This window comes from Aptenodytes forsteri, unplaced genomic scaffold (genome assembly GCF_000699145.1).
Source record: "Aptenodytes forsteri isolate BGI_AS27 unplaced genomic scaffold, ASM69914v1 Scaffold847, whole genome shotgun sequence".
Lineage (NCBI taxonomy): Eukaryota > Metazoa > Chordata > Aves > Sphenisciformes > Spheniscidae > Aptenodytes > Aptenodytes forsteri.
In genome coordinates, this window is record NW_008794623.1 from 171,616 (window position 1) to 183,022 (window position 11,407).

Genomic DNA, 11,407 nt, shown 5'->3' on the forward strand with positions numbered 1-11,407 from the left:
ATTATACAGATATAAATTCATACATATGCAAATGCACATTTATGTAAAAATACACTCTCCCATTATACACTTTATAGCTACTCTAGATTTTTTAAAATCTGAAATACAATCAGCCTGTAAAATAACTTTACAGTCTGGATTAGGTGGAACCAGCCAGTGCCTGAATTGCCACATGGCAACTGCTATTTCTGGGTTAAAATGATAGGTAAGGGGATGGTAAGTTAAATAACCCGTTTGAGGACGTGAAGGTGCAGCTGGGCTTGGCCAAAGATGAATCAGGACAACGTCCACAAAGGGTGTCTCCTTTCTGTAGCTCCGTCAAGGACCCTATAAAAGCACTCAGGTCCTCCGATCACTTCGCACGGCTTCACAGGAATCCCACTTGATCCCGTTGGTGATTTGGGTAAGTCACTCCTTCTGAAACGTGCACTTTGCTGGGCAAGGACATGTTATTTCTATAGGATTCATGTTGGGTGGCAGCGTCATTCCTGCTGCAGTGTTTTCTGAGAGTCTTTTGCGTTTATATCCAGTGAAGTCTTGTTTTGTGTTGTTCGGACACCTGCATGCTGCCGTCGTGTGTCCGTGTGTCGAGGCAGCTTTTCTCAAAGGGAAAACAAGAGAGGCAGACAGGTTTTGTGCCTCACTTTGGTCTGGAGTCAGCTCCCAGCCAGAATGAACAGATTGGAGAAATTTTCTGTTTTCTACAGAAACACCAAAAACCAGGATTTCGTATGCAGAGGTGTGCACATGTGTCCATGCGTACGTGCACGTTATAGAGGCGGCAAGGCAGACACGGCACAGCTTCCCCAGCTGCAAGCTGAGATCTCAGCACTGATGTACCTGATAACAGGCTTAGGAATGCTGTGAGGAGGAAGGAAGGAGGTGGCTTTTGAGGTTTCCAGGCACAAAGCTCCAACGGGAGCACTGCTTTCTGCCAAGCAGATCTCAGCAAAATTAAATAAGTCGCTCTGGCTAGGTGATCTGACAGTCCCTCTCTGGTGAAAATCTATTTGCCAGTCGAACTGATGCTGTAATGAAAGTTTTATCAATTGTTTTGCATTACTACTGGTCACAGGAGCATCAGCCACAGGAGCATCAGCCACAGGGCTTGTTTTAACTCCCTGTAAGCACTCTACCTGTCTCTGACCCAGCTAGATCTTGTCTCAGGCCATGCCAGCGCTGCTTTAGACATCCTCTAACCTGCTCCAGAGAAGCCGGTCTATCTTAGTGCCAGGCAGAGATAGCAGCGTGAGTCCTGGAAACATAAGTACCTGGTATAGCCCCCTGGGGATGGATTCTTGGGGCATCTCTTGAGTCACCACTCCCAGTCCCCTCCCTGCGATCCTGGGAGGGGAGGCATGGCATCCTGCCTTCCCCTACCAAACATCATTCAAATACGTCAGTAGACAAGTTGGAGGACACTCCCCATCCCACTAAAACCCCTAAGCATTTGAATTTCTTCCCAGTGCTCTGGTGAAACAGAGCTCACCATGGCACAGGAGCGGACACACAGCACACGGCACCCAGGGTCCTGTTAACACACACAGCCTGACCCCAGCAGTTCTCCCCTCTCTTTTCATGCTCAGAGGCAAGCGAATCTCCCATCCTTAGATCTGCTCCTTTTCTCGCAGGCTTGCTTGAATCTGCAGGAAGATGTCTCGCTTCTTAGACAGCGTTTCCACCATCATCAGCGTCTTTCACAAACATGCAAAGGAAGATGGAGACTGCTCCAACTTCAGCCGAAGGAAGATGAAAGAGTTCATCCAGAGGGAGTTTGCAGATGTCATAGCTGTGAGTCCTGCTGCGAGGTGGAGGGCTTGAGGCCAAGAGTGGAGTGCAGGGACTGCAAAATCTCCTTCTGGAGAGGGGATGATTCTTATGACAGTGGGATGGGGAGGCTTTCACCAAAGAGGAGCAGCAGTTGCTTCCTTCGCACTGACTGCTTCACCAGCTCTTCCAACCCATTTTGTCATGAGCAAATGGGCAAAAGCTGGAGAACGAATCGCGGGGAGGTATGGTTTTCTTTCAAAGGTAGAAAGGAAATGCATCCAGTAGAGGGATACAGCATATCCCAAAGAGAAGAGAGCTGGTTAGCTACAGCCACGGAACAACCGGGAAAATGGAGAACAAAGACATGGAGTTGTTGCTGAGCTATAAAAGTGAAGGTGTGAGACATGGAAGGAGAAAAGACTGCAATTATCCCTGTCTTTGCACTTCTCTGACAAGAGGCAGGAAGGCTAAAACCCCTTTTTTTTTTTCCCTGTGTGTGTTTTGCCTGCAGAAGCCGCACGACCCTCAGACAATTGACAAGATTCTGCAGTTTCTGGAGTGGGATGGTGATGGGGAAATAGATTTTAATGAGTTCCTGCTTCTGGTGTTCAGAGTGGCTAAGGCCTGCTACTGGTACCTGCCGAAGGGACCAAGCCTTCTGCAAAGAACAACGCTGACAACCAGTGGCAAGTCACTCCGAGAGCCGGACATTAAGAACAGAGGGAGCCGTCGGCAGCTCCAGGAGGAGGAACAACAAACCTGTGAGAGTGATCACCATCCCCCCTGTGAACCTGAGCTGCAACAAGACACCAGGGTCAACAAGCTTGAAACACTAGAGGGAACAGGGAGTCATCACCAGCAACGTAACACACAAAGCAGAAACGATGCAAAGCAAAGCAGCAAGCCGGAGGAGCCAATCCCTCAGGTACACGAAGAACAAAGCCAAGAGCCATGCCACCAACGGAACAGCCAGAGAAGACGTCAGCCACCGGAGCCAGACAGACGAGGAGATGTACAACTCTGCAAGCGTGGCAGCTTGCAAGCACATGAGCCCGGAGTGCAGGCAGATGAGAGGCAAAATCAAGAGGGGCCTCAGCCAGAACAACTGGCAGATGTGAGGAGTCGCAGCCAGATCTGTCAACCTCAACCACTGCCAAAGCGGTGCAGTAGCCATCAGTCACATGGGCCTACCACTACCGCAGGACTACCAGCATCTGATCAAAAAAACCAGCGACCACAAGAAGCAGAGAGAGGAAGTAATACCCAGCCACATAAACCTGAATTAGACCCTGAAGAGAGAAGCCGCTACCACCTATGTGAGCTAGAAAAAAAAGCACTTGAACAGAGCAGTCACCAGCCGCGTGAGACTGACTGCCTAGACTCAAGACACCCACATCAGTCATACATTCAGGAACCGCTAGAACTTGACCTCAGGTACTACGAGATCTGTGAGCCAGAAAGAGGTATTGATGAACAACGGAAGAATCAAAAACATGAGCATGAATGTCCAGAAAGTGAGACAGACATCCATGAGGGTCAGGAGTGCAAAGAACAAGATGATGAAAGGAGGAAAGAGCCCGTGCGGGAGAGGAGGATCGATCGCCAGCGGGAGCTGGAGCTGGAGGCCTATGAGCGCCGCAGCCGCCAGACACGCGAAAGGGAAGAGCGAGGTGCCACGACAAACCAGAGAGAGGCATGTGAGAGACGGGACTGTCAAACACGCGAGCCCGAAGACGATGGAAGGAGACAACGTGAGTCAGTGAGGTACGAAAGGACACGAGAGACTGCGGTGGCGGCAGCAGAAGCAGACGTGAAGATCCACCGTGAGTCCCGGGAACTGGAGCCACGTGAGGACGTGGAAAGGAGGGACCGTCGCCATGAGTGCGAAGAACCAGAGGATGAGAGGAGGGTTTGCCGGGGAAGAGAGAGGGAAGAGCCCGTGCGGGAGAGGAGGATCGATCGCCAGCGGGAGCTGGAGCTGGAGGCCTATGAGCGCCGCAGCCGCCAGACACGCGAAAGGGAAGAGCGAGGTGCCACGACAAACCAGAGAGAGGCATGTGAGAGACGGGACTGTCAAACACGCGAGCCCGAAGACGATGGAAGGAGACAACGTGAGTCAGTGAGGTACGAAAGGACACGAGAGACTGCGGTGGCGGCAGCAGAAGCAGACGTGAAGATCCACCGTGAGTCCCGGGAACTGGAGCCACGTGAGGACGTGGAAAGGAGGGACCGTCGCCATGAGTGTGAAGAACCAGAGGATGAGAGGAGGGTTTGCCGGGGAAGAGAGAGGGAAGAGCCCGTGCGGGAGAGGAGGATCGATCGCCAGCGGGAGCTGGAGCTGGAGGCCTATGAGCGCCGCAGCCGCCAGACACGCGAAAGGGAAGAGCGAGGTGCCACGACAAACCAGAGAGAGGCATGTGAGAGACGGGACTGTCAAACACGCGAGCCCGAAGACGATGGAAGGAGACAACGTGAGTCAGTGAGGTACGAAAGGACACGAGAGACTGCGGTGGCGGCAGCAGAAGCAGACGTGAAGATCCACCGTGAGTCCCGGGAACTGGAGCCACGTGAGGACGTGGAAAGGAGGGACCGTCGCCATGAGTGTGAAGAACCAGAGGATGAGAGGAGGGTTTGCCGGGGAAGAGAGAGGGAAGAGCCCGTGCGGGAGAGGAGGATCGATCGCCAGCGGGAGCTGGAGCTGGAGGCCTATGAGCGCCGCAGCCGCCAGACACGCGAAAGGGAAGAGCGAGGTGCCACGACAAACCAGAGAGAGGCATGTGAGAGACGGGACTGTCAAACACGCGAGCCCGAAGACGATGGAAGGAGACAACGTGAGTCAGTGAGGTACGAAAGGACACGAGAGACTGCGGTGGCGGCAGCAGAAGCAGACGTGAAGATCCACCGTGAGTCCCGGGAACTGGAGCCACGTGAGGACGTGGAAAGGAGGGACCGTCGCCATGAGTGTGAAGAACCAGAGGATGAGAGGAGGGTTTGCCGGGGAAGAGAGAGGGAAGAGCCCGTGCGGGAGAGGAGGATCGATCGCCAGCGGGAGCTGGAGCTGGAGGCCTATGAGCGCCGCAGCCGCCAGACACGCGAAAGGGAAGAGCGAGGTGCCACGACAAACCAGAGAGAGGCATGTGAGAGACGGGACTGTCAAACACGCGAGCCCGAAGACGATGGAAGGAGACAACGTGAGTCAGTGAGGTACGAAAGGACACGAGAGACTGCGGTGGCGGCAGCAGAAGCAGACGTGAAGATCCACCGTGAGTCCCGGGAACTGGAGCCACGTGAGGACGTGGAAAGGAGGGACCGTCGCCATGAGTGTGAAGAACCAGAGGATGAGAGGAGGGTTTGCCGGGGAAGAGAGAGGGAAGAGCCCGTGCGGGAGAGGAGGATCGATCGCCAGCGGGAGCTGGAGCTGGAGGCCTATGAGCGCCGCAGCCGCCAGACACGCGAAAGGGAAGAGCGAGGTGCCACGACAAACCAGAGAGAGGCATGTGAGAGACGGGACTGTCAAACACGCGAGCCCGAAGACGATGGAAGGAGACAACGTGAGTCAGTGAGGTACGAAAGGACACGAGAGACTGCGGTGGCGGCAGCAGAAGCAGACGTGAAGATCCACCGTGAGTCCCGGGAACTGGAGCCACGTGAGGACGTGGAAAGGAGGGACCGTCGCCATGAGTGTGAAGAACCAGAGGATGAGAGGAGGGTTTGCCGGGGAAGAGAGAGGGAAGAGCCCGTGCGGGAGAGGAGGATCGATCGCCAGCGGGAGCTGGAGCTGGAGGCCTATGAGCGCCGCAGCCGCCAGACACGCGAAAGGGAAGAGCGAGGTGCCACGACAAACCAGAGAGAGGCATGTGAGAGACGGGACTGTCAAACACGCGAGCCCGAAGACGATGGAAGGAGACAACGTGAGTCAGTGAGGTACGAAAGGACACGAGAGACTGCGGTGGCGGCAGCAGAAGCAGACGTGAAGATCCACCGTGAGTCCCGGGAACTGGAGCCACGTGAGGACGTGGAAAGGAGGGACCGTCGCCATGAGTGTGAAGAACCAGAGGATGAGAGGAGGGTTTGCCGGGGAAGAGAGAGGGAAGAGCCCGTGCGGGAGAGGAGGATCGATCGCCAGCGGGAGCTGGAGCTGGAGGCCTATGAGCGCCGCAGCCGCCAGACACGCGAAAGGGAAGAGCGAGGTGCCACGACAAACCAGAGAGAGGCATGTGAGAGACGGGACTGTCAAACACGCGAGCCCGAAGACGATGGAAGGAGACAACGTGAGTCAGTGAGGTACGAAAGGACACGAGAGACTGCGGTGGCGGCAGCAGAAGCAGACGTGAAGATCCACCGTGAGTCCCGGGAACTGGAGCCACGTGAGGACGTGGAAAGGAGGGACCGTCGCCATGAGTGTGAAGAACCAGAGGATGAGAGGAGGGTTTGCCGGGGAAGAGAGAGGGAAGAGCCCGTGCGGGAGAGGAGGATCGATCGCCAGCGGGAGCTGGAGCTGGAGGCCTATGAGCGCCGCAGCCGCCAGACACGCGAAAGGGAAGAGCGAGGTGCCACGACAAACCAGAGAGAGGCATGTGAGAGACGGGACTGTCAAACACGCGAGCCCGAAGACGATGGAAGGAGACAACGTGAGTCAGTGAGGTACGAAAGGACACGAGAGACTGCGGTGGCGGCAGCAGAAGCAGACGTGAAGATCCACCGTGAGTCCCGGGAACTGGAGCCACGTGAGGACGTGGAAAGGAGGGACCGTCGCCATGAGTGTGAAGAACCAGAGGATGAGAGGAGGGTTTGCCGGGGAAGAGAGAGGGAAGAGCCCGTGCGGGAGAGGAGGATCGATCGCCAGCGGGAGCTGGAGCTGGAGGCCTATGAGCGCCGCAGCCGCCAGACACGCGAAAGGGAAGAGCGAGGTGCCACGACAAACCAGAGAGAGGCATGTGAGAGACGGGACTGTCAAACACGCGAGCCCGAAGACGATGGAAGGAGACAACGTGAGTCAGTGAGGTACGAAAGGACACGAGAGACTGCGGTGGCGGCAGCAGAAGCAGACGTGAAGATCCACCGTGAGTCCCGGGAACTGGAGCCACGTGAGGACGTGGAAAGGAGGGACCGTCGCCATGAGTGTGAAGAACCAGAGGATGAGAGGAGGGTTTGCCGGGGAAGAGAGAGGGAAGAGCCCGTGCGGGAGAGGAGGATCGATCGCCAGCGGGAGCTGGAGCTGGAGGCCTATGAGCGCCGCAGCCGCCAGACACGCGAAAGGGAAGAGCGAGGTGCCACGACAAACCAGAGAGAGGCATGTGAGAGACGGGACTGTCAAACACGCGAGCCCGAAGACGATGGAAGGAGACAACGTGAGTCAGTGAGGTACGAAAGGACACGAGAGACTGCGGTGGCGGCAGCAGAAGCAGACGTGAAGATCCACCGTGAGTCCCGGGAACTGGAGCCACGTGAGGACGTGGAAAGGAGGGACCGTCGCCATGAGTGTGAAGAACCAGAGGATGAGAGGAGGGTTTGCCGGGGAAGAGAGAGGGAAGAGCCCGTGCGGGAGAGGAGGATCGATCGCCAGTGGGAGCTGGAGCTGGAGGCCTATGAGCACCGCAGCCACCAGACACGCGAAAGGGAAGAGCGAGGTGAGACAGCCAACCAGAGGGAGACACGCGAGGGAAGCAGCCTCCAGATACTTGAAGAAGAACAGGAGAGAGAGTTTCTGTGCCACCGTCAGGGAAATGATTTACGGCGTAAGCTGTGTGAAAGCACCCCCTGCGAGCCCTCGGAAGACCAAGAATGGAGGAACCACAGGCTTTTACATGAGGAAGAAGCACGTGAGCCAGACAGCTGCTGGACACATGAGGATGAAGGACGAAGGCACGAAAGGTGCCTCTACCAAACCGTGGATGTGGATAACAGAGACCTCTGCCCCTCAGGAGAGGAGTCATCTGTCAGCAACATGAGGGTCCGTTACATCCCCGCTGAGCCTGATGTACGGCCAGAGGTGCAGGTCATCCCTCAGTCCTGCGAGCCTCAGACCATTGCGTACTTGATCCACGTGATCCAGAATTTGAATGATCCTGAAGGTACCAACTACAAGATCGTCTGCCACCAGCCCCATGACCTGGGGCAGCCCATCTACGTGAAGAAGTGCTCTGTCTCACCCCAGCCACCAGCAGTCCCGTGTGACAGAAGGAACCACTCAGAGCCACGACCCCAAAGGGATGAGCGAGAAACAGGGGAGTCCGAACTGCCGCGGCAAGGGGGCACACCAGCTTCTAGCTCCCAGGAAAACACAGGGGATCTCAACGAGCCACAGGAGAGGTCTGAAACAGGGGTGAAGGAAAGGCCTCACCAGGCTTCTGCCTCCAAGCCGGATGGTGTTAAGGGTGACCCTTGCCGGGCAAAGCCCAAGGAGGACAGGAGGGACAGCCAGCACCTCAAGATGCCTCACGCAGAAAAGAAGGACCATCAGTCCCGGGGAGATGGATCAAAAGCTGCCAAGGAGCAGGTCCCATGGGAGCCCGAATCCAGCTGCCCGGTGAGGGCGTGTGAGGACAGGGAGGCCAAGAGCTGCCCACCTCTGCCCCAGGCTCCGGAGCCACGGGAAGCTTGCGAGCCAGGCCAGCGAGCTGCCAAAGAGAGCCATCCCCAGCTGCCCCAGAGAGATGAGGCCAGCAACTGCCGTGAGGGTGCAGAGCTTCCCCTGCCGGAGAAGAGCCGCCAGCCACGGCAGGAGGAGAAGAGGAACCTCCAGCAAGTGAGCGACGCCCAGCCTCAACGGGAGGAGGAACCACGTCTTTGCACCAAGCAGAGCCAGGGTCCCCCCAGCCCCCGGGTCTCACAGAAGGCACCGAGCTGTCCTGCCGGGGACGAAGCCAAAGCACCTTAAGGGCAAGTCCCCTCCCTGGAGCTGGTGGGTCTTCTCCGAGTCGCTTTGAGGATCACTTCTGCTCTCTGCTTTCGGTTTAGGAGGTTACCATGTGGTGGCACAGAAGTGTCCGACAAAAAAGGGTTAATGGGGTGCTCTGTGAGGGTGTCAAGTGAGTTTGGGATTTTTCCATCTAACAAATCCTCAGCGGCTAGACAGGCAGAGAGTTACCCCAGGATCTGCAGCTTCTGCCTTCCTGCATTGTGTCTATCCACCTTAATGCAGTATTTAGTCACTTTTCTGCTCTAATTGGATTCCTTGGGTCTCTCTGTCCTTTATGTTCCTGTCATCTCTTCTACCCTGTGGCATGACTGTTCCACATCTCACTGCACTCACCTCTGCCTAGCCCCGTGACTGGCTCTCCTGTTAGCTTCTGCTCTGCAATGCAAAAAAAACCTAAAAATCCCAGTAGCTCAATCATACTCATTCTGGGGCCTGAAAATCCTCAAGGCTGGGAAAAAACCGCTTTTGTAAACTCAGTGGTTTTGGTTACACCTTTCTGCTCCCCTAACAGCTGAGCAGAATCCCAGCTCCAGCCTCACGGAGGCTTTGAAGCAGCTGAGTTATGCTGTGGTTACCGCAGGGTAATGGTGGCAGGTGGGGGGGGGTCTCTTTCTTCTTCACACTGATGTATTGCATGAAAAATCAGAATAAATAGTTGATGACTGCACTGACTGCTGCCATCCTTCATCCTTGCATCTAATTTCTACAAGGGCCTCAGCCTGATGGGAGAGTGTCCCAGTTCAGGTCACACATTCCTCCTAATCCCAGGCACTTAATCCAGACAGGGGCTGCTGAAAATCCCACCAAATCCCCCCCTACTACATGCCTAGGAGCCCACATACATCTAAAACTCTGGCCTTCACTACTGAGCTGCACGATTTCAGGGGCTCCCATCGCAGCCCGCACATGCTGTGATCTGACACCCGCGTGGGGACATGCGGATGTGCCTGTGCAAAGCCACTGCTGGTTAAGAGCCATCCGGACACACATTTTCCTGGCCGCGTGCCTCTGTCTGCCTTTTCCCCTGGGCTGCCCCGTACCTGGGAGCACTCCTGGATCCTTGGGCAGGAGAGAGGCAGCAGCACGGCATGGAAAATGCACCGGATCTCACACATGGTGCACGAGGCTGGAGATGGAGACCCCCATGACCCTCCCTGGAGAAAACCAGATTTTATTCACTTTTCTTTCCCTTGAGCAAGAGAGAACCAATTCCCTCAGCAGCAGATGGGGCTGCAATGTTGCGAGAAGACAGAGGGAGAAGCGAGGACAACCCCAGCACCATCTGTGTCTTGCTCTTAAATGCAACCAGAGCCCTCTGGCTGGTAACGGGGCCAGCCAGGAGGAACGAGGGCACCTCAGGTCCACCATAGCCTGATGCAGCCTCAGGGGGCAGCAGCCAGGGCTTCTCGCTCATCGAGCCACGGCCACCATCCTGTGCTGTTTTGAACCTGGTGCCAGAGGGACTCAGAAGGGTCTGTCCCAGCCAGGGGCAGGCGGAGGCACGGGGCGATGCTCTCAGCGATGCCCCCTTCGTGCACGTGACGGTCGCACGTCTTGGTGACAAGCATACGGCAGCGCAGATGGTCCATCTGCAAACAGGGCCGAAGCCTTGACTGCAAACACACGCAGCAGCAGGAAGAAACGGAAACCTCCTGAAATCCCCCACTGCAGGCAGGACGGGGCCGGGCCACAACCCCCTCTGGGATTTGCTCTTGCAAAGGGGGAAATAACACTTGCCCCTCTGAGCAGCTCAGATTTTATTGTTAAGGGAGCACAAAGAGGAGTTTGCAAAATGCAGGTGGAAGTGCAAAATCCAAGGGGAAGAGCAGCAGGTTTCCTGCCCTCAGCTCCCGGGTTTGGAAAATCCTTTTGATTTACATGGACTGAACTGTTTCCAGTTTGGGAGGGGTTGAAGCGGGGGAGGGAGTACTTTTTCCCAAATACAAGAGAAAAAAAGGAGAGTTTGGGGGCAGGAAACTGGGGCAAGAAGGGAAAATATAGTGGGGACAGTTGTCCCCCCGATTTGCTGCTTCCCTTTCTCCTGCTCTAGGCTGAGTCACAGTCTCCAGCAGGATTTCCCGAAGAGCCCCGTCCCTGGAAGCTGTCCCAGATCCCAGCGCACATCCTGGCTCCCGCGCACCGTGGGGGCAGCCCGCGTTACCCCGACCTCTCCGCTCCAGGTTCCCCCTGAAGCTTTTGGGGAAACACGGCACCGCCCCGGCCTGGGAGTCACAGGGAAATCCGGCCCTGGGCGGGCGATTCTACGTCAGCGCCGGTCACAAAGGCGTGGAGACGGGTGCCGTAACCACGGGACGGCTGTGCAAACATGGGTAAACACGACGTGTCCGAGCAGCTTCCCTGGCTCCCGATGGATGGGGAGCGGCTGGACATCACAGCCCCATGGGCTGGTTTCTGAGCAGCACAAGCCCCGCAGCCCCCACCCTCCCTGCTCTGAGCTCTTTGAGCAGGTCACTTGCCTTTGTGGGTGCCTTTTGGGTGCCTCCCGTCCCTCCTCCACCTCCATGTCTCCCTGTTTTCAACCCTCCAGGGCCTCTCGCTCCGCAGCAGCACGAGGGTGGCCAGCTCCGGCAGGGAGCTCAGACCAGCACCGCCGGGGACAAATCCTGGCTGCAGCCAGCTCCCAGCGCAGCACCCCCAACCCCACGGGGCTGCCTTCCCCCCCCTTTTACAACATGAGAAGGTTCCAAGGTGTTA

The 11,407-nt window shown here is 56.4% G+C and overlaps 1 protein-coding gene across 1 annotated transcript; it reads left to right on the plus strand.

The window, feature by feature from the left end:
- The first annotated feature begins 1,653 nt into the window (after window positions 1-1,653).
- Window positions 1,654-8,650, plus strand: LOC103893973 (trichohyalin). The gene is made up of 2 exons (XM_009273276.1): window positions 1,654-1,791; window positions 2,282-8,650. The coding sequence occupies exons 1-2, from the start codon at window positions 1,654-1,656 to the stop codon at window positions 8,648-8,650; spliced, it is 6,507 nt and encodes a 2,168-aa protein (XP_009271551.1).
- Window positions 8,651-11,407: the final 2,757 nt, after the last annotated feature.